Source organism: Bufo bufo, chromosome 3 (genome assembly GCF_905171765.1).
Source record: "Bufo bufo chromosome 3, aBufBuf1.1, whole genome shotgun sequence".
NCBI lineage: Eukaryota > Metazoa > Chordata > Amphibia > Anura > Bufonidae > Bufo > Bufo bufo.
Window position 1 is genome coordinate 299,395,432 of NC_053391.1, and position 26,459 is coordinate 299,421,890.

Below are 26,459 nucleotides of genomic sequence, written 5' to 3' on the forward strand. Positions count from 1 at the left end.
TACGTTTATGGACAGAATTAGACTTGGAGATGCACGGTAGCGTTTGAAGTTATTGAGAATAACCCTATCCGCACCTTCAATCTAATATACCCTTTTATGGATAGATTTAAACTTGGCCTGATACAGCAGAAAACAATTATTTAGGGAATTGCTAAGTTGGGAATTGTATTCAACCCAGAACAAAAACTGTGCTTTGGCAGACACTAAATAACTTTGCCAGGCACAGCAGTAACCACAGATTTAGCTGAGTATAAATGGAAGGCCTAGTATTTAGGCGCTGGATGACAGGTATAAGTTTACGGACAGAATTAGACTTGGTGATGCACGGTAGCGTTTGAAGTTATTGAGAATAACCCTATCCGCACCTTCAATCTAATATACCCTTTTATGGATAGATTTAAACTTGGCCTGATACAGCAGAAAACAATTATTTAGGGAATTGCTAAGTTGGGAATTGTATTCAACCCAGAACAAAAACTGTGCTTTGGCAGACAGCAGACAGTATTACAATTGGCTAGCCACAGCTGAAACACCAGATTTAGGGTACTGCTATTTTGGCAATTGTATTTTACCCCTCAATAAAATAGCAAGCACAGCCAAGCCCCTGATGTAGGATATAGCAAAAAAAACAACACACTATTGATGGTTGAAAATGGACTTGGTGGCAGCTTGTGCTGGCGCACCACAAGACACAAAATGGCCGCCGATCACCCCAGAAAAAAGTGACTGAAAAACGCTCTGGGCAGCCTTAAAACAGTGAGCAATTGAATTGCAGAGGTTGTATGATACACAGCTGTACATCGATCACTTCAGTAAGTAAATCACTGCCTAATCTCGCCCTAACAGCAGCAGCTGCATCCTATCCCTACCCTGATCAGAGCAGAGTGACGTGCGGCGCTACGTGACTCCAGCTTAAATAGAGGCTGGGTCACATGCTGCACTGGCCAATCACAGCCATGCCAATAGTAGGCATGGCTGTAATGTCCTCTTGGGGCAAGTAGTATGACGCTTGTTGATTGGTTGCTTTGCAGCCTTTCAAAAAGCGCCAAGAAAGCGCCGAACAACGAACCCGAACCCGGACTTTTACGAAAATGTTCGGGTTCGGGTCCATGTCACATCTCTAATAACAGTGTTTGTTCAAACGCAGTCTTTACAGTAATGGTTTCCATTATGCAGGACTTTGTTTTCAGTCCTGCATAACGGAAACCAGATGGATCCGTTATGCTTGGCCATACAATTCTATTATGATGAATCAAAACAGAATGACTCTTAAAGGGAACCTGTCATCATCTTTATGCAGACCTCATTCAGGGCAGCATAAAGTAGTGACAAAAATGCTGATTTCAGTGGTGTGCCACTCATGAGCTAAAAGTAAGTGGTTGCTGAGAACCAGCATCATAATCATTGCAGCCCAGGCCTTGAGAAGAGTCCAGTCTACCTGAGAAAAGTCCTGGTTATTCATAATCTCCTGTTCTCCCCATCCATCTGCTGATGATTGGCAGTTCTCTCCTAGAGAGAAAGGGAGAAAACTAGGTAGAAGACTCAATCATCAGGTGAGCAGGGAGAGCAGGAATTCATGAATAGCCATGACTCTTCTCAAGTGGCCGTGACTCTTTTCCAGGCTCAGTCTGCAATGATTTTGATGTCGGTTCTAGGCAACTACTTACTTTTAAGGCTACTTTCACACTCGCGTTTTGGGCAGATCTGTCATGGACGGATCCGTTCAGTTAATACAACCGTCTGGATCCGTTCAGAACGGATCCGTTTGTATTATCTTTAACATAGCCAAGATGGATCCATCTTGAACACCATTGAAAGTCAATGGGAGACGGATCCGTTTTCTATTGTGCCAGATTGTGTCAGTGAAAACTGTGTGTGTCAGGACGTATCCGTTTTGGCTCAGTTTCATCAGATGGACACCAAAACGCTGCAGGCAGCATTTTGGTGTCCGCCTACAAAGTGGAATGGAGAATGAACTGATGCAAACTGATGCATTCTGAGCGGATCTTTTTCCATTCAGAATGCATTAGGGCAAAACTGATCCGTTTTGGAACGCTTGTGAGAGCCCTGAACGGATCTCACAAACAGAAAGCCAAAACGCGAGTGTGAAAGTAGCCTAACTTTTTAATGACAGACCGCTGAAATCAACTCACCTGTCTCTACTTTATGCTACCATTAGTACAGGCAGCATAAAGTTGATTACAGGTTCCCTTTAAAGGCAGTTTCGTTTTGCATTTCGTCACAAACCCATAAAGGAATTCCTTCAGTACCCGAACCTGGTGAGGAAGGGTGGAGCAGCCCTGGCTAGCCACATGGGACCTCCCATAACCTTATGGGATTTGTAGTACATGCACATAATACATGAAATATTATTATATTAACACTTTCTCTGCTTTGCAGTGTATTTCAGGACATTGTACCATTCGTTGGGCAATTATGGATAGCAGTATCAAATTCATGCCCCATAGAGCACAATAAAGAATCTAGAAACACACATTGCTATTACATACTAACAATATCAATTTTTGTGCTTCGTTTTATGAGGTTACTTCGATATTCAACCAAACAAGAGATCCCCGGCTGAGAGAAAGTTTGCCAGTCAGGTTGGAATGATAGCAGGCGGAACAGGTATGTGGACACATTGGGGAAGATTTATGACAACTGTGCAGCTTAAATTTTTCAAGAGCGCTATAAGAAACTAGCTGAAGGACCTGGCTTCACACGGGTATATTTCATCTATTTCATTTAATGTGTGTGTCATTAAAAGATATTGACAGTATCCACTATTACAGTGACATTTATAGTACCACCCCCCTTAACAGTGACCTCCACAGCCCCCCACCCCTTAACACTGACCCCCCCACAGTGCCATGTCTCCTTAAAATGGGATGTCCCCAGCAGCGCACCATCTTAACTTTGACCTTCACAGCAGCCTTCCCCTTTAACAGTGAGTTCCACAGCACTCCACCCCTTGACAGTGACCTCCACAGGGGCCCGTCCCCTTAACAGTGACCTCTACAGCACCCGCCCCTTAACACTGACCATAGGTTACAGTCCCCTTAACTGTGACCTCCACCATTCCCGGCCCCCTTAACAGATACCTCGACAGCGACTGCCCCTTTAACAGTGACCTCCACTGTACCCGCTCCCTTAACAGTGACCTCACAGTGCCCGCCCTTTTAACAGTGACCTCCACAGCGGCCTGCTCCCTTAACAGTAACATCCACAGCGTCCTCCCCTTTAACAGTGACTTCCACAGCGGCCACCCCTTTATTAGTGACCTCCACAGTACCCTGTCTCCTTAACAGTGGCCTCTACAGCAATCTGCCCCTTAACACTGACCTCCATAGTAGACCGTCCCCTTAACTGTGACCTCCACAGCAGTCTTCCCCTAGGGTGACCAGAGGTCTGGTTTTAGGCCGGACAGTCTGGCTTTCAGACTCCCTGTCCTCCGTCTGGTGCAGGGCCTGGACGGACACGGGAATGTCCTTTTGAACAGCTCACTCTAAGACAGCAGCAATGTGTTGTCTGAGTGTGATCTGCAGGGAGAAATTCACCCTCCTTCCTACCCCTGCAGCTGACATAAGTTGATTTTTACCTTCATTTTTTCTATCCCCGTCGGCTGTGGAGTGGGAGGGAGAGTGGCCTGACCGGGTCGGGGGCATGGCTTAGCTGGACCTGGGGGCGGGGTTTTTAAGTCCGTCTTTTGAGGGTGGCCTGAATGGCCACCCTACCTGCCCCCTAAACTGTGATCTGCACAGCACTTCGCACCCTTAACAGTGTCATCCTCAGCACCCTGCCCCTTTAAAGCGGACCTACAGCACTGGAGAAAAATGGCTGGGTTGTTATGGAAACCTGGTGTAAAACTGTGTGTATGTGGAGACTTTGGGCATGTGAGCTTCTATTGACTGATAAGGCACATGTGACCGTGTGTATGGCAGGCTTCTATTGGGTAATGCATTTTTTTGGGAATATCTCAGGAACAGTGCGTCCTAGAGAGCTGAGACCCGGTCTAAAACCTTCCCGGACACCTGATGTACCTGTGTGCCAAATTTCGTGGGAGGAGTGAGCAGGAAATGAATGAAACACACGCAGACAAGCAGACTTCTAATGATAAATGGGCTGAGAAATAAACTTCCTGAAGTATCTTTTACAGTGCCAGATGTTCAGACAGATTATTGCTAATGTATGAACGATAATCTGCTGGTGTAAAGGTACCACCGATTACACTATGAACAAGCAAAATGCTCGCTTATCAGGTAAAAGGATCCTTTTTGTGGACGTGTGGGACACAGGGTCAACAGGATTCTAAGCCAATGCTCCAAATATATGTGGTTGTAATCCTGTGTATGGGCACACGGCAGGGCGCAGAAGGGAAGGATCGCCGAATGGATTTTGGAGAGCAGATATTGCTGGACTTGATTTTAGGCCCCATCTCACATTTGAACCCCCTTTATGCCCCCCTACAGTAGAAACTCCCAAAAAGTGACCCCATTTTGGAAACTATGGAATCAGTTTTTTTGGTGCTATTTTGGAGTTCATATGATTTTTGATCGCTTGTGAGGCAAGGTAACGACGAAATGGCTGTTATTTTTTACGGAGTTCTCCTGACAGGATAGATCATGTGCGGTTTTTATAGAGCAGGCTGTTACGGATTTTATATTTCCACCTCATCACCACAACGGCCACTAGGAGATTGACCCCTGACCTCTGTAGGGGCAGGAACAGAGAGAGGGTTTAAATCCCCCCCTCCCACCACCAGCTCCAGTGTTTCCTGTCCCTACAGAGGACAGGGGCAGAGAGAATCTCCCTGCCCAGGGAGATGAAGCTGATGCCATTCCGTAACACCTTACCTGGTGTTCCCCTGCCCTCCTGCGGTCCTCGTACTAATGCTGGGCAGGGGTGTTGGGGGAGGCCTCGCTCGTTTACTATACGTGAGCCTGCTCCCTGGTCGTGATCTCCCGCCGGTGGACGGAGGAAGTGATGTCTTTTAGGACGCGTCTCCTTTTACAAAATCGGCACAGCATATGGAAGTGCCGAGCAACAAGTGTTGTATGTGCCAACATGTCGACCGAACCCCGCTCCCCAGGAGACCCTTCTGTGCCGCCTACCCTAAGTTCCCCTGTGGGGAAAGTGCTTACCTTCCCTGTTACTGTTTTTTTGCACTGTACCAGGTTACCGGCCTTTCTTACTCCTTCACTGCTCTGGCTTGGGGCTTTTATACCAATTGTGTATGTTCAGTAGTTGACTGGGGCTATTTTCCCTCAGGTCCCTAAGGAGGCTCAGAAGAAGGTCAGGAAGCCAGCTAAGTGTGTGTCCTGTCTTAAACGACTTCCAGATGATTACCACAAAAGGTTATGCAAAGAGTGTATCTCTAGCGTCGTGCGTGAAGAACAGCTTTCTTTTTTTGAGGAGTTAAAATCTATGATACACGAGGAAGTAAAATCCTCCTTATCTCAGCTCTCCTCCTTACCTAAAGACCTGCCTCCATCTAAAAGACAGAGGAGTCTTTTTCTCCCTCAGATTCAGAAGAGATAGCGGAAAACGCTTCATCCTCCAGACCTTGGGAGGACGAAGATGCTTCCTCTGATATAGAGGTTTCTGAATCAGACAGAAGGTTTTGTTTTTTCTCGGATGAAATGCCAGACCTACTAAGGGCAGTCCGGGCCACTATGGGAGTAGAAGAAGCCACTAGAGCTCATTCAGTGCAGGATGAGATGTTCGGGAGACTCCGCGTTAAAAAAAAAACGTGTTTTTCCGATCAACGAAAATATACACAACATGGTGCTTGATGAGTGGTCAAATCCAGAGAAACGCGTGGGGATATCCAGGTCCTTCAAGAATCGACTATTGTTCGATCCCAATGAATGCAAAATTTTCAATGAAACACCAAAAATTGATGTTCAAGTGGCAAAAGTCAATAAAAAGACTGCCTTTCCCTTTGAAGATGCCTCCCAATTACGCGACCCCATGGATAGGAAGGCGGATAGTCTGCTAAAAAAATCTTGGGAAGCCGCTATGTTTAACCTAAAAGCTAATATTGCTGCCACCTCGGTGGCGAGGTCCATGGGGTTGTGGTTGAACGACTTGGAGTCTCACATTAGGGACAACACACCTAGAGAAGAAATCTTAAGGTCTCTCCCCTTACTAAAGTCCGCCACGGCATTTATGGCAGATGCCTCAGCAGAATCTGTCAGATTTGCTGCTAAAGACGCAGGCCTCTCTAACGCGGCCCGCCGGGCTTTGTGGATAAAATGCTGGTCAGGGGACAACACCTCGAAGATGAAGTTGGGCTCCATCTCATTTTCAGGGGAGTATGTCTTCGGCCCTGTTTTGGACCGTATCCTAGAGAAAGCAGCGGATAAGAGAAAGGGCTTCCCAAAAGAAAATATCCCTTTCGTGCCCCTACTAGCCAGAATAGATCGTATAGGGATAAAGGAAAGTCAGGGCGTTGGAGCTATCAGTAGAGAACCCGTGGCCTCTCCCTTCCAGCAGGGACCTGCTTCATCAAGGGCCAATCTTACACCCAAACCCAGGTTTCCTCAAATTGTCAGCTTGGATCCTGAGATCCAGATGTTGAAATCGCAGGGTCTTTCTGATCAAGTAATATCTACCCTGAAGGCAAGTAAAAAAAAAGTTGCCTTCTCGATCTATCTGAAGATTTGGTAACCCTGCCCCGAACTCAGAGCCACCTAATTTTCAGAAAATTCTAGACTTCCTCCAGCAAGGTCTTGAGCTAGGTCTTAGACCCTCCACCTTAAAGGTACAAGTTTCAGCCCTGGCTTGTTTTTTCGATCAAGACTTAGCCAACCACCGCTGGATCAAAAGATTTATGAAAGCAGCCTCTCGGCTCCGTCCTTCTCTAAAATCCCGGATGCCCAACTGGGACCTCAATACAGTGCTCACAGGCCTGACGCTCGCCCCTTTCGAGCCCCGGTCAGATTGTTCCACTAAACACCTATCCCTGAAGACCGCTTTTCTTGTTGCCATCACGTCAGCAAGGAGGTTAGGCGAAATTCAAGCCATATCCATACAAGAACCCTATCTCCGTTTCACCGATGATAGAATTACTCTTAGGCTAGATCCCGGGTTTCTTCCTAAAATGGTATCGGATTTCCACTGAAACCAGGAGATAGTTTTGCCTTCCTTTTGTTGTAATCCCTCTAACAGTAGAGAATCCAGTTTCCATTCTCTAGATGTAAGATGCTCGGTTCTTCGGTATCTTGAGGTTACAAAAGAGTTCCGTAAAACCAATAATCTGGTGTTGCTGTCGTGGTGTTGCTCAGACTGGGAGCCATTCAGGGCAAGCCCTCCCCCCACTTCCTCTCAGGGTCATGTGAGAACCCTTCTTCTTCCTCCCTAGTGTTTATTCCCTGCTGACATGTGCACTAAAATGGGGCTTTGCTGTCCGAAAAATAGCTAAGTTCATACTGAACTTGGTTCGCTCATCCTTAATGAATATATTTAATACTGAGTGTGATGGTACCTCCTGAAAGGATCGCTTCTAGAGTTGAGCGAACACCTGGATGTTCGGGTTCGAGAAGTTCGGCCGAACTTCCCGGAAATGTTCGGGTTGGGGATCCGAACCCGACCCGAACTTCGTCCCGAACCCGAACCCCATTGAAGTCAATGGGGACCCGAACTTTTGGGCACTAAAAAGGCTGTAAAACAGCCCAGGAAAGAGCTAGGCAACATGTAGGTAAATCCCCTGCAAACAAATGTGGATAGGGAAATGAATTAAAATAAAAATAAAAAAAATAAAAATTAACCAATATCAATTGGACAGAGGTCCCATAGCAGAGAATCTAGCTTCACGTCAGCAGAGAATCAGTCTCTTCATGCCATAGTAGAGAATCAGTCTTCATGTCATAGCAGAGAATCAGTCTTCATGTCATAGCAGAGAATCAGGCTTCACGTCACCCACCACTGGAACAGGCCACTGTCACATATTTAGGCCCAGGCACCCAGGCAGAGGAGAGAGGTCCCGTAACAGAGAATCTGGCTTCATGTCAGCACAGAATCAGTCTTCATGTCATAGCAGAGAATCAGGCTTCACGTCACCCACCACTGAAACAGGCCACTGTCACATATTTAGGCCCCGGCACCCAGGCAGAGGAGAGAGGTGCCGTAACAGAGAATCTGGCTTCATGTCAGCACAGAATCAGTCTTCATGTCATAGCAGAGAATCAGGCTTCACGTCACCCACCACTGGAACAGGCCACTGTCACATATTTAGGCCCAAGCACCCAGGCAGAGGAGAGAGGTCCCGTAACAGAGAATCTGGCTTCATGTCAGCACAGAATCAGTCTTCATGTTATAGCAGAGAATCAGGCTTCACGTCACCCACCACTGGAACAGGCCACTGTCACATATTTAGGCCCCGGCACCCAGACAGAGGAGAGAGGTCCCGTAACAGAGAATCTGGCTTAATGTCAGCAGAGAATCAGTCTTCATGTCATAGCAGAGAATCAGGCTTCACGTCACCCACCACTGGAACAGACCACTGTCACATATTTAGGCCCCGGCACCCAGACAGAGGAGAGAGGTCCCGTAACAGAGAATCTGGCTTCATGTCAGCAGAGAATCAGTCTTCATGTCATAGCAGAGAATCAGGCTTCACGTCACCCACCACTGGAACAGGCCACTGTCACATATTTAGGCCCAGGCACCCAGGCAGAGGAGAGAGGTCCCGTAACAGAGAATCTGGCTTCATGTCAGCACAGAATCAGTCTTCATGTTATAGCAGAGAATCAGGCTTCACGTCACCCACCACTGGAACAGGCCACTGTCACATATTTGGACCCCGGCACCCAGGGAGAGAGGCGAGAGGTCCCGTAATAGAGAATCTGGCTTCATGTCAGCACAGAATCAGTCTTCATGTCATAGCAGAGAATCAGGCTTCACGTCACCCACCACTGGAACAGGCCACTGTCACATATTTAGGCCCAGGCACCCAGGCAGAGGAGAGAGGTCCCGTAACAGAGAATCTGGCTTCATGTCAGCACAGAATCAGTCTTCATGTTATAGCAGAGAATCAGGCTTCACGTCACCCACCACTGGAACAGGCCACTGTCACATATTTAGGCCCCGGCACCCAGACAGAGGAGAGGTTCATTCAACTTTGGGTTGCCCCGCAATATAATGGTAAAATGAAAATAAAAATAGGATTGAATGAGGAAGTGCCCTGGAGTACAATAATATATTGTTAAGGGGAGGTAGTTAATGTCTAATCTGCACAAAGGATGGACAGGTCCTGTGGGATCCATGCCTGGTTCATTTTTATGAACGTCAGCTTGTCCACATTGGCTGTAGACAGGCGGCTGCGTTTGTCTGTAATGACGCCCCCTGCCGTGCTGAATACACGTTCAGACAAAACGCTGGCCGCCGGGCAGGCCAGCACCTCCAAGGCATAAAAGGCTAGCTCTGGCCACGTGGACAATTTGGAGACCCAGAAGTTGAATGGGGCCGAACCATCAGTCAGTTCGTGGAGGGGTGTGCACAGGTACTGTTCCACCATCTTATTGAAATGTTGCCTCCTGCTAACACGTTCCGTATCAGGTGGTGGTGCAGTTAGCTGTGGCGTGGTGACAAAACTTTTCCACATCTCTGCCATGCTAACCCTGCCCTCAGAGGAGCTGGCCATGACACAGCTGCGTTGGCGACCTCTTGCTCCTCCTCTGCCTTCGCCTTGGGCTTCCACTTGTTCCCCTGTGACATTTGGGAATGCTCTCAGTAGCGCGTCTACCAACGTGCGCTTATACTCGCGCATCTTACTATCACGCTCCAGTGCATGAAGTAAGGTGGGCACATTGTCTTTGTACCGTGGATCCAGCAGGGTGGCAACCCAGTAGTCCGCACACGTTAAAATGTGGGCAACTCTGCTGTCGTTGCGCAGGCACTGCAGCATGTAGTCGCTCATGTGTGCCAGGCTGCCCAGAGGTAAGGACAAGCTGTCCTCTGTGGGAGGCGTATCATCATCGTCCTCCGTTTCCCCCCAGCCACGCACCAGTGATGGGCCCGAGCTGCGTTGGGTGCCAGCCCGCTGTGAACCTGCTTCATCCTCATCCTCCTCCACCTCCTCGTCCTCCTCGTCCTCCTCGTCCTCCAGTAGTGGGCCCTGTCTGGCCACATTTGTACCTGGCCTCTGCTGTTGCAAAAAACCTCCCTCTGAGTCACTTCGAAGAGACTGGCCTGAAAGTGCTAAAAATGACCCCTCTTCCTCCTCCTCCTCCTGGGCCACCTCCTCTTCCATCATCGCCCTAAGTGTTTTCTCAAGGAGACATAGAAGTGGTATTGTAACGCTGATAACGGCGTCATCGCCACTGGCCATGTTGGTGGAGTACTCGAAACAGCGCAACAGGGCACACAGGTCTCGCATGGAGGCCCAGTCATTGGTGGTGAAGTGGGGCTGATCCGCAGTGCGACTGACCCGTGCGTGCTGCAGCTGAAACTCCACTATGGCCTGCTGCTGCTCGCACAGTCTGTCCAGCATATGCAAGGTGGAGTTCCACCTGGTGGGTACGTCGCATATGAGGCGGTGAGCGGGAAGGCCGAAGTTACGCTGTAGCGCAGACAGGCGAGCAGCGGCAGGGTGTGAAGCGCGAACAGACGGCCCGCACTTTATGCAGCAGCTCTGACATGTCGGGGTATTTGTGAATGAACTTCTGCACCACCAAATTCAGCACATGCGCCAGGCAAGGGATGTGCGTCAAACCGGCTAGTCCCAGAGCTGCAACGAGATTTCGCCCATTATCGCACACCACCAGGCCGGGCTTGAGGCTCACCGGCAGCAACCACTCGTCGGTCTGTTGTTCTATACCCCGCCACAACTCCTGTGCGGTGTGGGGCCTGTCCTCCAAACATATGAGTTTCAGAACGGCCTGCTGACGTTTACCCCGGGCTGTGCTGAAGTTGGTGGTGAAGGTGTGTGGCTGACTGGATGAGCAGGTGGAAGAAGAGGAGGAGGAAGCTGAGTAGGAGGAGGAGGAGACAGGAGGCAAAGAATGTTGCCCTGCGATCCTTGGCGGCGGAAGGACGTGCGCCAAACAGCTCTCCGCCTGGGGCCCAGCCGCCACTACATTTACCCAGTGTGCAATTAGGGAGATATAGCGTCCCTGGCCGTGCTTACTGGTCCACGTATCTGTGGTTAGGTGGACCTTGCCACAGATGGCGTTGCGCAGTGCACACTTGATTTTATCGGATACTTGGTTGTGCAGGGAAGGCACAGCTCTCTTGGAGAAGTAGTGCCGGCTGGGAACAACATACTGTGGGACAGCAAGCGACATGAGCTGTTTGAAGCTGTCTGTCTCCACCAGCCTAAATGACAGCATTTCATAGGCCAGTAGTTTAGAAATTCTGGCATTGAGGGCCAGGGATCGAGGGTGGCTAGGTGGGAATTTACGCTTTCTCTCAAATGTTTGTGAGATGGAGAGCTAAACGCTGCCGTGTGACATGGTTGAGATGCTTGGTGACGCAGGTGGTGGTGTTGGTGGTACATCCCATGTTTGCTGGGCGGCAAGTGCCAACGTCCCTCCAGAGGCGGAGGAAGAGGCCGAGGCGGCGGCAACAGCAGAAGAGGCCGAGGCGGCAGCAGCAGAAGAGGTAGCAGGGGGAGCCTGAGTGACTTCCTTGTTTTTAAGGTGTTTACTCCACTGCAGTTCATGCTTTGCATGCAGGTGCCTGGTCATGCAGGTTGTGCTAAGGTTCAGAACGTTAATGCCTTGCTTCAGGCTCTGATGGCACAGCGTGCAAACCACTCGGGTCTTGTCGTCAGCACATTGTTTGAAGAAGTGCCATGCCAGGGAACTCCTTGAAGCTGCCTTTGGGGTGCTCGGTCCCAGATGGCGGCGGTCAGTAGCAGGCGGAGTCTCTTGGCGGCGGGTGTTCTGATTTTGCCCACTGCTGCCTCTTTGTCTTTTGCTACGCTGTTGGCTCGGTCTCACCACTGCCTCTTTCTCCGAACTGGGAAAGTCAGTGGCACGACCTTCATTCCATGTGGGGTCTAGGACCTCATCGTCCCCTGCATCGTCTTCCACCCAGTCTTGATCCCTGACCTCCTGTTCAGTCTGCACACTGCAGAAAGATGCAGCAGTTGGCACCTGTGTTTCTTCATCATCAGAGACGTGCTGAGGTGGTATTCCCATGTCCTCATCATCAGGAAACATAAGTGGTTGTGCGTCAGTGCATTCTATCTCTTCCACCACTGGGGAAGGGCTAGGTGGATGCCCTTGGGAAACCCTGGCAGCAGAGTCTTCAAACAGCATAAGAGACTGCTGCATAACTTGAGGCTCAGACAGTTTCCCTGATATGCATGGGGGTGATGTGACAGACTGATGGGCTTGGTTTTCATGCGCCATCTGTGCGCTTTCTGCAGAAGACTGGGTGGGAGATAATGTGAACGTGCTGGATGCACTGTCGGCCACCCAATTGACTAATGCCTGTACCTGCTCAGGCCTTACCATCCTTAGAACGGCATTGGGCCCCACCAAATATCCCTGTAAATTCTGGCGGCTACTGGGACCTAAGGTAGTTGGTACACTAGGACGTGTGGCTGTGGCAGAACAGCCACGTCCTCTCCCAGCACCTGAGGGGGCACTAACACCACTACGACCATGTCCACGTCCGCGTCCGCGTCCCTTACTAGATGTTTTCCTCATTGTTACCGTTCACCACAATAAGAAAAATATTATTCGGGCCAATGTATTGAATTAAAATTCAGGCCTTTTTTTACAGACACCTAACACTGTCTGGCTATCTATTTAGGTACCGTATTACACTAATACAGGCACACCAGTAATGACAGATTTAGCTGAATATAAATGTGAGGCCTATTTTTTAGGCGCTGTGTGACAGGTATACATTTAATCACAGAATTAGACTTGTATCTGCACTGTAGCGTGTGTGTTAAGTTTTTCAGAATGACCCTATCAGCACCTTCAATCTAATATACCCTTTTAGGGATAGATTTAAAGTAGGTCTGATACAGCAGAAACCACTAATTTTGAGAATTGCAAATTTGGGAATTGTTTTTCAACCCAGAACAAAAACTGTGCTTTTACGGTCACTAAAAATAACTTGACCAGCTAAAACAGTACTGATTTGGAGGAATATAAATGTGAGGCCTATTTTTTAGGTGCTGTGTGACAGGTATACGTTTAATCACAGAATTAGACTTGTATCTGCACTGTAGCGTGTGTGTTAAGTTTTTCAGAATGACCCTATCAGCACCTTCAATCTAATATACCCTTTTAGGGATAGATTTAAAGTAGGTCTGATACAGCAGAAACCACTAATTTTGAGAATTGCAAATTTGGGAATTATTTTTCAACCCAGAACAAAAACTGTGCTTTTACGGTCACTAAAAATAACTTGACCAGCTAAAACAGTACTGATTTGGAGGAATATAAATGTGAGGCCTATTTTTAGGCGCTGTGTGACAGGTATACTTTAATCACAGAATTAGACTTGTATCTGCACTGTAGCGTGTGTGTTAAGTTTTTCAGAATGACCCTATTAGCACCTTGAATCTAATATACCCTTTTAGGGATAGATTTAAAGTAGGCCTGATACAGCAGAAACCACTAATTTTGAGAATTGCAAATTTGGGAATTGTTTTTCAACCCAGAACAAAAACTGTGCTTTTACGGTCACTAAAAATAACTTGACCAGCTAAAACAGTACTGATTTGGATGAATTTAAATGTCAGGCCTATTTTTTAGGCGCTGGGTGACAGGCTCAACTTGCCCCTGATGTAGTATATGGTCAAAAAATAACCACACTATTGATGGTTAAATGCACTTGGGTGACACAGGCTCAGCCTGCACCTGATGTAGTATATGGCCAAAAAATAACCACACTATTGATGGTTACATGCACTTGATGAAAGCTTGACCCTGATGTAGGATATAGCAAAAAATAACCACACTATTGATGGTTAAATGCACTTGGTGGTAGCTTGTGCTGGCGCACCACAAGCCACAAAATGGCCGCCGATCACCCCAGAAAAAAGTGACTGAAAAACGCTCTGGGCAGCCTAAAAACACTGAGCAATTGAAGAGCAATGATCCACAGCTGTAGATCGATCATTGAATGAAGTCTTTTGGAGGAGTTAATCTGCCTAATCTCGCCCTAACGTCACAGCTGCAACCTCTCCCTACGCTTGTATCAGCAGAGTGACGTGCAGCGCTACGTGACCCAAGCTTATATAGAGGCTGGGTCACATGCTGCACTGGCCAATCACAGCCATGCCAATAGTAGGCATGGCTGTGATGGCCTCTTGGGGCAAGTAGTATGACGCTTGTTGATTGGCTGCTTTGCAGCCTTTCAAAAAGCGCCAAGAAAGCGCCGAACACCAAACCCAGACTTTTACGAAAATGTCCGGGTTCGGGTCCGTGTTACGGACACCCAAAAATTCGGTACAAACCCGAACTATACAGTTCGGGTTCGCTCATCCCTAATCGCTTCCTTCTCTAAGACCACCTTGGTTTGAGTCTCACTGGATCCAGGAGAGATATTTCTCAGCCCTGCATCCCCGTCCCTAGGAAATGGGCTAAAGCTCTCCATGAACTCTGTCCACCCGGCTATATTGTCCACCCAATTGTTTATCAGGTAGTAGTTTGTGGGACTGACTCGGGCAACATATTCTTTACAGGTCTCTCCTACATTAGGAGGTGGATATTCAGTTTTAGATTTGCCGCCACCCATACTTCTTAATTCAGCAAAAACACAACAATGAATCACCTTGAGTTACTTCCGTACACTTATCATCAAGGACAGTATCTTCACACAAACAGATATTCTTAATGCTCTATAATATCTTATCTTCTAAAAGAGGGTCAACCCAAGGTAGGTCAAGTCTCCCTGAGACTACTTTATCCTTAGTACCCCTGGCACTATATATTTTGTTGACAAGTTACTAACAATGATCTCCCTGAGACCCCGTGACGTGTCCATGACATGTGTAAGACTCACGGATCGAGATATGGCCAGTGCCCTTGGTTCGGAAGATAGACAAACTGGTGTATATTCTTACCGGACACAAGGATGACCCTCTCGATCCCGGACCGAGCCCCCAGCTGAAAGGATCGCTTCCTTCTCTAAGACCACCTTGGTTTGAGTCTCACTGGATCCAGGAGAGATATTTCTCAGCGCTGCATACAAATGACACGTACAAAAAGGTAGCTGAGAAATACTCTGGTTTATTGCAGCTAAAGCTTCTCCTTTCATAGACAGTTAAGACATACGTGGCAGAATTAGAACAAAAGACTCCATACACTCCCCTATCGTAAAATCAGGAATGTGGCTGTACACATCAAGACAGAGATACGTAACTTATCTAGACAAGATAGATGCTGATACATGCAAAATGGAGAATCAATTAAATTATATGACATGGTTCTTTCCCAGCTTTTTCTTTTTCTTCTCTATACTTAACAAGGTACTTCTGGTATCCTTCGAGGGAGTGTTCATCAGCGGTTTGGTCTGTGCTTTTAGAGGAGGGCATCAATGTTTCGAAAAACTACATGTTATCAACTCCTTTGGACAGTATTATGCGGAAGCATGGTATAACACAGAGAACTATAACCTCTATGGTTATGAATATAACTAAAATTACAATCCCGAGTTGTACTAAAGCTTGTTTCCAGTTATTGACCCACCCAAGATATTGGTCCCAGGGATTTGAAATGCCTTAATTTCTTTTCAGTTCCACTGATAGGTCTTCTAATTTTTGTATTGCAATAGTGACTTTTCCATCGGGACCTGTATTGTTAGGTATGAAGGTGCAACATGAAGCAGGATCTGTGAGTACTTTACACACTCCTCCCTTTTCAGCAAGCATCATGTCCAATACCATTCTATTCTGGAAAGTCATAATAGAGTCTGCCTGTAATTGTTCTGCTACCCCCTGGAGGGCGTCTCTGGTATAGTTTACAATTCTCTGTTGGTTATAATAGATGTAGTTAATCCAATCTACATTTTTGTTGATAGTGATCATTGGGATTATGGACTCGAAACCCGCTGCTACTTGATCCCTGGCCTTAAACTCATCTGGAACCCCTCTTGGGACCCCTATTGTGTCAATATACACATGTGGATCAAAGCTACCCTTTGGAAGGGAGCGACGGGTGCGTGTGTAGATATCAGTGGGGTCCATTTCTACCTCAGTGAAGATATGGAGGTTCATGATTGCTTTGGCGAGGGCACATTCTCCTTTCCAGGTTCCTTCTAACATCGACCTAATTTTCCCATCTCCACATATCCAGTATATGTCCCAGTCTCTACTGGCTTCCACAAACCCAGTTTCCCATCGCAACTTTTCCTGATCCTTGGGACACCCTTTTATTTGGCAAAAGGTGAATTTATAGGTGGCAACCTGGGTGTCAGTGGAATTATACTAGAGGGTGTACCGACCGTCTTTTTGGGTAATAGCTACTTCAGCATAATTGCCTGCAAGGAAAGTCAGTATAGTAAGTACTGTTACACATTAGAGCGTGCACCATTTCCCAAAACTTGGGGAGGATGTCATGTTCGAGGTCAGGGTTGTCTACCCCCATTGCTACCTCCTTTTCTTGGTCCCTTTTTCTGAGGTCAGGGCTGTCTGCCCTAGTTAGTACCTCAGTATAAGCCTCTGGAGCGGGCTAGTATAGTTTGACTCTCGTAGCGTGTATCCAGGTCTGGCTACCTTCTGTCAGGATTGCTATTTTGGTCACTGCTACAACCGTGGTGGGTGGTCCAAACGCGAAGTCGTCTGGGGCTTTTCCCTTCTTAAGGGTCTTAATCATCACCTTATCACCGGGTCTATAAGGCTTGGTAGCGTCCTGTGGAAGAGAAGGAGACTTACAAGCAACTTTTTCCTCTATTTTATTCAAAGTGGTAATCAGCTGTCTGACATACTCATCCCTGATGAGGTCAAGATCCCCTTCCTGAGTTATTAGGGGTTGTTTTATCCATGGGGTGGGGAAAGGCCTCCGCATTAGGATTTCAAACGGGGACATTCCTAGTTTCTTGTTAGGGGTCATTCTGATTTCAGCAAGTATTATTGGTAATACCTGTTTCCACCTTTCAAAGGTTCCCAAGGTAGCCTTCCTCAATTTGTCTTTTATTGTCCTGTTCATTCTCTCCACAATGCCTGAGCTTTGTGGGTGGTAGGGAATATTAAATTTCTATTCTATTCTCAAACTCTTAACTAATTCCTTATTTACTCTAGATGTGAAAGCTGGTACCTGATCAGATTCTATTCTCAATGGGAATCCCCAACGTGGGATGATCTCGTGGGTGAGTATCTTGGCAACTGTCCTTGCGTCCTCCGGCCATCTTGAGAACATGTCTACTACTATGAGTGCATACTCCTGTTTACCTTCTGTTCTAGGGATGTGTGTGAAGTCTACCTGCAGGTGTGTGAAAAATGTGGTGGGGTAGTCTAGATGTTGGTGTGTCACGTGTACATTGTTATTTGGATTATTTCTCAGACATGTAATGCATCTTTTCACGTAATCCTTGACCATTTCTTCAGCATTGGTAATGTAAAAATATTGTTTCAGTAGTGAGCACGTGGTTAGTATGCTGTTGTGTCCCACACCATGAAAGTGTGCAATAAAAAGGGGTGCACTGTGACGGGGAATGCATGGTATCCCCTCTTTGCAAATTAATCCGGATTTCGGATTCTTCTGTAATACTGGATAACACAAATCCTCAAACTCTGGCAGGGGAGCAGAGCTTTGAAGGTCCACTACCATCTGTGTCTCCTCAAGGGAAGGTGGTGCTAGGAGGGACAGTTGGAGGGTGGCTGGAGTCTGGAGGGCCGCATTCTTTGCTTCTACATCTGCAAGTGCGTTACCTTTGGAAACATGATCCTTGCCCCCGGTGTGCCTTGCAATGTACTATGGCTAATTCTGAAGGTAGTTGAATGGCTTTAATCAATTCAGTGATTAGTTGTGAGGCTGAGATATGCTTGCCATCTGCTGCTGTGTATCCTCTTCATTGCCAGATGACCCCATGATCCCATACTACCCCGTGGGCGTATCTACTGTCCGTGATAGGGGATGGGTTTTGCCTTCAGCAAAATAACAGGTAGCATGACAATGGCATATCCTGCATGAAATGTATTGTCATTAGGTCTACTGCAAGATCCATCAACAAAAACTTCAGGTGCTCCTGATATTGGTACGGATGAGAGATCTAACCTAGGTGAGGTCTCATAAGTAATGGAGAGAGTGCAGTCATGAGGTTCGGGTAATTCATCTTGTTCTTTTTTGAGACCTAGGAGAGCGTTGAGAATGGGCGCGGGGCCTTTGGTCTGGGCTGCATACTGTATTTCAAGTGAAGGGTTACTGAGAAGCAGGATCTCATATCCTGATAACCGCTGAGCAGTCATGTGTTTGGTGTGTACGCCTTTAAGGAGGCCCAAAACATCATGAGTTGTGTGTAATACAGTGTGGTGACCAAGGGCCAGAGGGGTGGCCATTTCTACAACCATTGCACACGCTGCCAGTGACCGAAGGCATGCCGGCATTCCTTGTACGGTGACAGGCATCACCTTTGAGAAAAAGGCACATGGGCGCAGCTTACCTCCGTGGTACTGGGTCAGAACCCCCGCCATGGTTTTACAGTTGTCTCGTGCAAAGACATGGAATGACAGTTTGTAGTCAGGGAGGCCTAGACCAGGACGTGACATTAAAGAACATTTCAAGTAATCAAATGCATTCAACATTTCAGTGGACCATCTTACAAGATCTGACATTTCAGAATGTGTGGCTTGCCTCAGAATATTGTAGTAAAGACAATCCATCTTCTCTATTGGCCTCCTCTGACATACTACACAGTAACAAATCATCCACGTATTTCAGGTGGACGGAACCTTGGGGAGGGTGCCATGGTTTTAAAGTGGCTTGGAGGACAATGCTGTACACAACAGGTGAATCAGCAAACCCCTGGGGCATTTTGCACCAGTTCAGCTGCCGCCCCTAAAAGGAAAAAGCAAAAAGTAGTCTGGTTTGCTTGTCAACAGGAATGGAGAAGAAGGCATTTTTCAGGTCAACCACACTAAAAAAGGCAGCGTCTGCAGGTATGGACGAGAGGAGCTGTGTTATGTCTGGTACTATTGGTGCAATAGGTACAAGGAGGTTATTAATGGCCCTAAGGTCCTGCACAAACCTGACAGTTCCATCTGTTTTGGCCACGGGGTTAATGGGGGTGCAGTATGGGGATACTGTCTCCTCCAATATGCCCTTTTTTAGGAACTATTCCACCATTGGTTTTATACATTCCAGTTTCTCTTTGGACAACGGGTATTGTTTCTGATAGACTGGGGCTGCTCCTATCTTTAGAGTAGCCTGATATGGCGTACAGTCAATGAAACCAGTATCATAGTCACCTTGTGACCAGAGTTGTGGGTCTAACTGTTGTCAATTCTGTGGGTGTGTTTGTAAGGCTCAACAAGAAATTAGATTTGGTGATTGGTATCATATCTGATCAGACGTGTAAGCCCTTCTGCGAGGCGAATACCTTGAGACGAAGTTTGCAAAACAAGTCACGTCCCGGAAAGCTCACAGGGCAGTCAGGTATAATGTGGAAGGCATGTTCAGTGATATAATCTCCATCTGGTGTTTGTAATGGTAAAGGATCTGTTTGGTAGGTTTTGGTGAGTATCCCATTTATACCCATTGAAGGATCGGACTTTCTGAGGGGCCCCTTGTAGAGATCCCTACACAGAACACTTGTGGTAGCACCGCTATCTACCATAAACTAAACTTTTCGGCCCCCCACTCTGAGGACAATTAGGGGTGACTCTTTCCAATGGTTCGTGGTCTGTGTGAAAGTGGGAATACCGTCCTCCAGGCAACATCAGTATTGCTGTTGTTGATTCCAATGAATGGGGAACCTGGGCCCTTGGGGGCCTTGACTCTGGGTCTGGTTGGTTTGAATCTGTGGTGTTGGTTGGGATGGCCCTTGGGGCAATTTTACCCTTCTAGGATATGGGCATTGATGAGCCCAGTGCCCTTCCTGTCCACAATTGTAGCAAATGTTTCTATCATTCCTGGGGGGGTTACCCTGTTGTCGTTGGGGCTGATTTTGTCGTGAAGGCCTATTCTGTGTTTTATGCCACTGTGCTGAATTATTCTGCCTTCTATTTGTGTTTCTCGCTCCCTGAAAATTATGTGTAGTGATTTTCTTTACTTCAAAGCACCCTGCTGCTTCCTTTTCATATAGATGTCTCACAAAGTCTGCAATGTTATCTGATGTCCAAGTGGAGACATTTTGTTTGACTGTGAGAATGAGACTGGAGAGGAGATTGTTAATAAACGTAGAAATGAGCAAACTGTCATTGTTTACCAATTGGAGGCCTGCCTCTTTGATCCAGCAGTCCTTGAACCTCTTCCAAAGATCAGGCACAGTCTCATTGACCTTTTGTTTGCATGCTACGGCTATCAGGAGGGATGATCTTTGTTTAAAAACCTCCAACATGTGTTGACTTAGTTCAGTCCACATAGCCTCTCTTCCTGCCTGTGTATTGAGGGCATAAGTAGGGGCAGTGGCATTTTGTTGAATGTTATTTATAGCGGGTACTTTTGTCCAATCCCACCCTGAGTGTGTATCTACTATGCCGTCTATAATCAGTTTCATATCCTCCTGCGTATACACTAGTTTCTTCCCTTGCATGCTCTTTTTAAGTACATCAGCGTCCCTTGTTGGGTTTAGGACAATGTTTAATTATCCTGTTAATGGCTTCTACTTCTATGGGCTTTTCATTAATTGATCACCTATAGTCATGAAAGGGAAATGACTAGAGTTGAGCGAACCCGAACTGTAAAGTTCGGGTTCGTACCAAACTTTAGGTTTTTCGTCATCCGGACCCGAACATTTACGTAAAAGCAGCAGCCAATCAACAAGCGTCATGCTACTTGCCCCAAAAGGCCATCACAGCCATGCCTACTATTGGCATGGCTGTGATTGGCCAACTGCAGCATGTGACCCAGCCTCTATTTAAGCTGGAGTCACGTAGCGCCGCCCGTCACTCTGCTCGGATTAGTGTAGGGAGAGGCTGCAGCTGCTGTAAAGGGAGAGATCAGGGAGAAATCTTATGAAGAACTGCTTTTTTACTCAGCGATCTACAGCAAATGTGTTTTGTGGGTGCAGTGCACAATTTTTTTAAGCCTGCCCTGAGCCAATTACTGCTGAAAACGAACTTTTTTTACTTCAGTTTGTCAATATCAATACATAATCGGCAGTCATTTTATGCAACGATAGTGCACCAGCACAGGATATCTGCAAGTCCAGAAATACAGCTTTTTGCTTACTGGGGTTAAAAAAAAAACTTTTTTTCATATAGTGCACATCTAGGATTAGATATGCATAAGTGAGTGTCACATTTAGACAAAAAAACAGCTTTTTGCTTACTGGGGTGAAAAAAAAACATCTGTTTCATATAGTGCACATCTAGGATTAGACGTGCATAAGTGAGTGTCACATTTTGGCCAGAAATACAGCTTTTTGCTTACTGGGGTGAAAAAACCCTCTAATATACTGCACATCTGGTATTAGACGTGCATAAGTGACTGTGAAATTTAGGCCACAAATACGACTTTCTCATACTGGGGCATACTGGGGTGAAAAAAAACCCATCTGTTTCATGTAGTGCACATCTAGGATTAGACATGCATAAGTCAGTGTCACATTTAGGCCAGAAATACGGCTTTTTGGTTACTGGGGTGAAAAGACCCTCTGATATACTGCACATCTGGGATTAGACGTGCATAAGTTACTGTGAAATTTAGGGCAAAAATACTGCTGTCATATAGAGTTAAAAAAAAAAATCGTGCAATACCCTACATCTGGGTTTTTATTTGCGGTTAATTATTTTTAACAGACTTAACCACTTTTTACTTTGCTTTGTGAACGCTAACCATGAGGCAAACATCTAATAAGGGACGCGGTCATGGTCGTGGTGGTGGTATTGGTGGAGCCTCTGGTGCAGGGAGAGGACGTGGCCGTTCTGCCACAGCTACACGTCCTACTGAAACTACTACCTCAGGTCCCAGTAGCCGCCAGAATCTACAGCTATATTTGGTCGGGCCTAATGCCGTATTAAGGATGGTAAGGCCTGAGCAAGTACAGGCGCTAGTCAATAGGGTGGCCCACAGTGGATCCAGCACGTTCACATTATCTCCCATCCAGTCTTCTGCAGAAAGCGCACAGGTGGCGCCTGAAACCCATGCCCATCAGTCTGTCACATCACCCCCGTGCATATCGGGGAACCTGTCTGAGCCTCAAGTCATGCAGCAGTCTCTTATGCTGTTTGAAGACTCTGCTGGCAGGGTTTCCCAAGGGCATCCACCTAGCCCTTCCCCAGGGGTGGAAGACATAGAATGCACTGACGCACAACCACTTATGTTTCCTGATGAGGACATGGGAATACCACCTCAGCACGTCTCTGATGATGACGAAACACAGGTGCCAACTGCTGCGTCTTTCTGCTGTGTGCAGACCGAAAAGGAGGTCAGGGAGGAAGACTGGGTGGAAGACGATGCAGGGGACGATGAGGTCCTAGACCCCACATGGAATGAAGGTCGTGCCACTGACTTTCAGAGTTCGGAGGAAGAGGCAGTGGTGAGACCGAGCCAACAGCGTAGCAAAAGCGGGAGCAGGGTGCAAAAGCAGAGCAGCCGTCGCCAAACAGTCGCCTGCTACTGGCCACCGTCACCAGAGACCGAGCACACCAAAGGCAGCTTCAAGGAGTTCCCTGGCCTGGCACTTCACACAATGTGCTGACGACAAGACCCGAGTGGTTTGCACGCTGTGCCATCAGAGCCTGAAGTGAGGCATTAACGTTCTGAACCTTAGCACAACCTGCATGACCAGGCATCTACATGCGAGACATGGGCTGCAGTGGAGTAAGCACCTTCAAAACCAAGAAAGGGCTCAGGCCCCTCCTGCTCCCTCTTCTGCTGCTGCCTCGGCCTCTTCCTCCGCCTCTGGAGGAACGTTGGCACCTGCCGCCCAGCAAACAGAGGATGTGCCACCAACAACACCACCTCCGTCACCAAGCATCTCCACCATGTCACACGGAAGTGTTCAGCTCTCCATCTCACAAACCTTTGAGAGAAAGCGTAAATTCCCACCTAGCCACCGTCGATCCCTGGCCCTGAATGCCAGCATTTCTAAACCACTGGCCTTTGAAATGCTGTCATTCAGGCTGGTGGAGACGGACAGCTTCAAACAGCTCATGTCACTTGCTGTCCCACAGTACGTCGTTCCCAGCCGCCACTACTCTCCATGAGAGCCGTGCGCTCCCTGCACAACCAAGTATCGGATAAAATCAAGTGTGCACTGCGCAACGCCATCTGTGGCAAGGTCCACCTAACCACAGATACGTGGACCAGTAAGCACGGCCAGGGACGCTATATCTCCCTAACTTCACACTGGGTAAATGTAGTAGCGGCTGGGCCCCAGGCGGAGAGCTGTTTGGCGCACGTCCTTCCGCCGCCAAGGATCGCAGGGCATCATTCTTTGGCTCCTGTTGCCTTCTCTTCCTACTCGGCTTCCTCCTCCTCTTCTACCACCTCCTCATCCGGTCAGCGATAGACCTTCACCACCAACTTCAGCACAGCCAGGGGTAAACATCAGCAGGCCGTTCTGAAACTGATGTGTTTGGGGAAAGGCCCCACACCATGCAGGAGTTGTGGCGGGGTATAGAACAACAGACGAGTGGTTGCTGCCAGTGAGCCTCAAGCCCGGCCTGGTGGTGTGCGATAATGGGCAAAATCTCGTTGCAGCTCTGGGACTAGCCGGTTTGACGCACATCCCTTGCCTGGCGCATGTGATGAATTTGGTGGTGCAGAAATTCATTCACAACTACCCTGACATGTCAGAGCTGCTGCGTAAAGTCTGTGCGCCGTCTGTGCGCGCTTCCGGCGTTCTCATCCTGCCGCCGCTCGGCTGTCTGCTCTACAGCGTAACTTCAGCCTTCCCGCTCACCGCCTCATATGCGACGTGCCCACCAGGTGGAACTCCACCATGCACATGCTGGAGAGACTGTGCAAGCAGCAGCAGGCCATAGTGGAGTTTCAGCTGCAGCACGCACGGGTGAGTCGCACTGCGGAACAGCACCACTTCACCACCAATGACTGGGCCTCCATGTGAGACCTGTGTGCCCTGTTGCGCTGTTTCGAGTAGTCCACCAACATGGCCAGTGGCGACTGCAGAGTTGCCCACATTTTAACGTGTGCTGACTACTGGGTGACCACCCTGCTGGATCCCCGTTACAAAGATAATGTGCCGTCCTTAATTCCCTCACTGGAGCGTGATCGGAAGATGCGCGACTACAGGCGCACGCTGGTAGACACGCTTCTGAGAGCATTCCCGACTGACGCCGGGGGACAAGTGGAAGCACAAGGCGAAGGCAGGGGAGGAGGAAGACGTCGCCAATGCAGCTGTGTCAGCGCCAGCACCTCAGAAGGCAGGGTTAGCATGGCCGACATGTGGAAAAGCTTTGTCACCTCGCCGCAACAACCGGCCCCAACTGCTGATATGGAGCGTGTTAGCAGAAGGCAGCATTTGAACAACATGGTGGAACAGTACCTGTGCACACGCCTACACGTACTGACTGATGGTTCTGCCCCATTCAACTTCTGGGTCTCCAAATTGTCCACATGGCCAGAGCTTGCCCTTTATGCCTTGGAGGTGCTGGCCTGCCCTGCAGCCTGTGTACTCTCTGAACGTGTATTTAGCACGGCAGGAGGCGTCAATACAGACAGACACAGTCGCCTGTCCACAGCCAACGTGGACAAGCTCACGTTCATTAAAATGAATCAGGCTTGGATCCCTCAGTACTTGTCTGTACCTTGTGCAGAATAGACAGTTCTAACAGCCTCAGCCATCCATCCTTGTACTCAAGTGCACTTATTCCTTTTTTTTTTATATATATGTAACAATATTTTGGGGGATACCCCTATGTAAAAATGAAAAATAACACACCGCCACGTGAACCTACACAGCCACATCCACCCATTCACCGCCTCCTCAACCTCTTCCTCCTACATCATTCCTAATTTTTATTTTTTTAAGGTCTTTTATGTTTTTTTAATTCATTTCCCTATCCACATTTGTTTGCAGAGCATTTGCCATGCTCTTAAGCACATTTTGCTGCCTTTTGCAGCCCTCTAGCTCTTTCCACGGCTATTTTAGAGCCATTTTAGTGCTCAAAAGTTCGGGTCCCCATTGACTTCAATGGGGTTCGGGTTCGGGGTCAAGTTTGGTTCCGAACGCGAATTTATTTTTCAAGTTCGGCCGAACCTGCCGAACCTGAACATCCAGGTGTCCGCTCAACTCTAGAAGTGACTTGTTGTTGTTGCTTCTTCCCTTTTCACTTCTTTCCTTTTCACCTCTTTCCCGCTCCTAAGTATTGTAGGACCAAGATCTGTAGTTGATCCTGTAGCCCCTTCTCCTTCATCATCAAAGTGTTCATCGGGAAGAGTGGCACTGAGGGGTCAACATAGTTGCTCTGGTCGGGTGCCAGAGTTGCTAAGGGTGACGTGGCTTGACCAGGCGGCGGTCTCACCATCGCCGGGGGGGGCGGGAGGATTTAGGGGTGCTCTCACTCTACTTATTACATGATGGGCAGCCATAACTTCTATATCTTCTTCATTAAGGGTCGGATACATCTTATTAGACTTTAGGTGGTTATCCCTGACATTTGGGGCTGTGGCCGCATGATAGGGCGGTAGTGGAAGGGCAGGTTCTCGGGGGTCTCCCTGTTTCCTGAGATCCTGTTCTTATTCATATTTCTTTGTTTCATCAGGGAAACGTTTTGGTCTTTTAACCCTCTTTCCCTTCCTGTCATACCATTGTGGGGTTATCTCAATCCATTGTTCACCTCCCTTTTGCATTTATGACATATTCCACTGTGGATCGGGGTCATAATATATGACCAGGTGTCCTTATCGCCTAGGCACATTCCCTTAATATATCCATATGAAATGGCCTATTATCCCCGTCCCTAGGAAATGGGCTACAGCTCTCCATGAACTCTGTCCACCCAGCTATATTGTCTACCCAAGGGTTTATCAGGTAGTAGTTTGTGGGACTGACTCGGGCAACATATTCTTTACAGGTCTCTCCTACATTAGGAGGTGGATATTCAGTTTTAGATTTGCAGCCACCCATACTTCTTAATTCAGCAAAAACACAGTGCGCCTGGTGCGACAGGTGAGGGGCAGGCGCCAGATTTTGAATGCAAACAGAGAAAGATCCCGTTCGCTGGCCCTGTCAATCAACATGCCGAGGGGGCGTCATTATGATAGGAGGATGCAGCTGCTACCAGCAAGTAGCCGCCCTACTTGCTGGTAGACAGGTAATTTATATATTATAAAAGTATGTTTTTAGCAGAATCTACTGAACCAAAATGATTAATCACATTATGTATGGATAAATCGCAGTATAGGGATTATAAGTACACAAAAAAA

The 26,459-nt window shown here is 47.7% G+C and overlaps 1 protein-coding gene across 1 annotated transcript in view; it reads left to right on the forward strand.

Moving 5' to 3' along the window:
* LOC120993757 (NADH-cytochrome b5 reductase 1) overlaps positions 1-26,459 on the forward strand; it is a 372,914-nt gene that overhangs the window by 231,183 nt on the left and 115,272 nt on the right. The window contains exon 4 of the mRNA XM_040422226.1: positions 2,545-2,628. Within this exon, the coding sequence (XP_040278160.1) occupies positions 2,545-2,628 (84 nt within the window). The remainder of the gene's footprint in view (positions 1-2,544; positions 2,629-26,459) is intronic.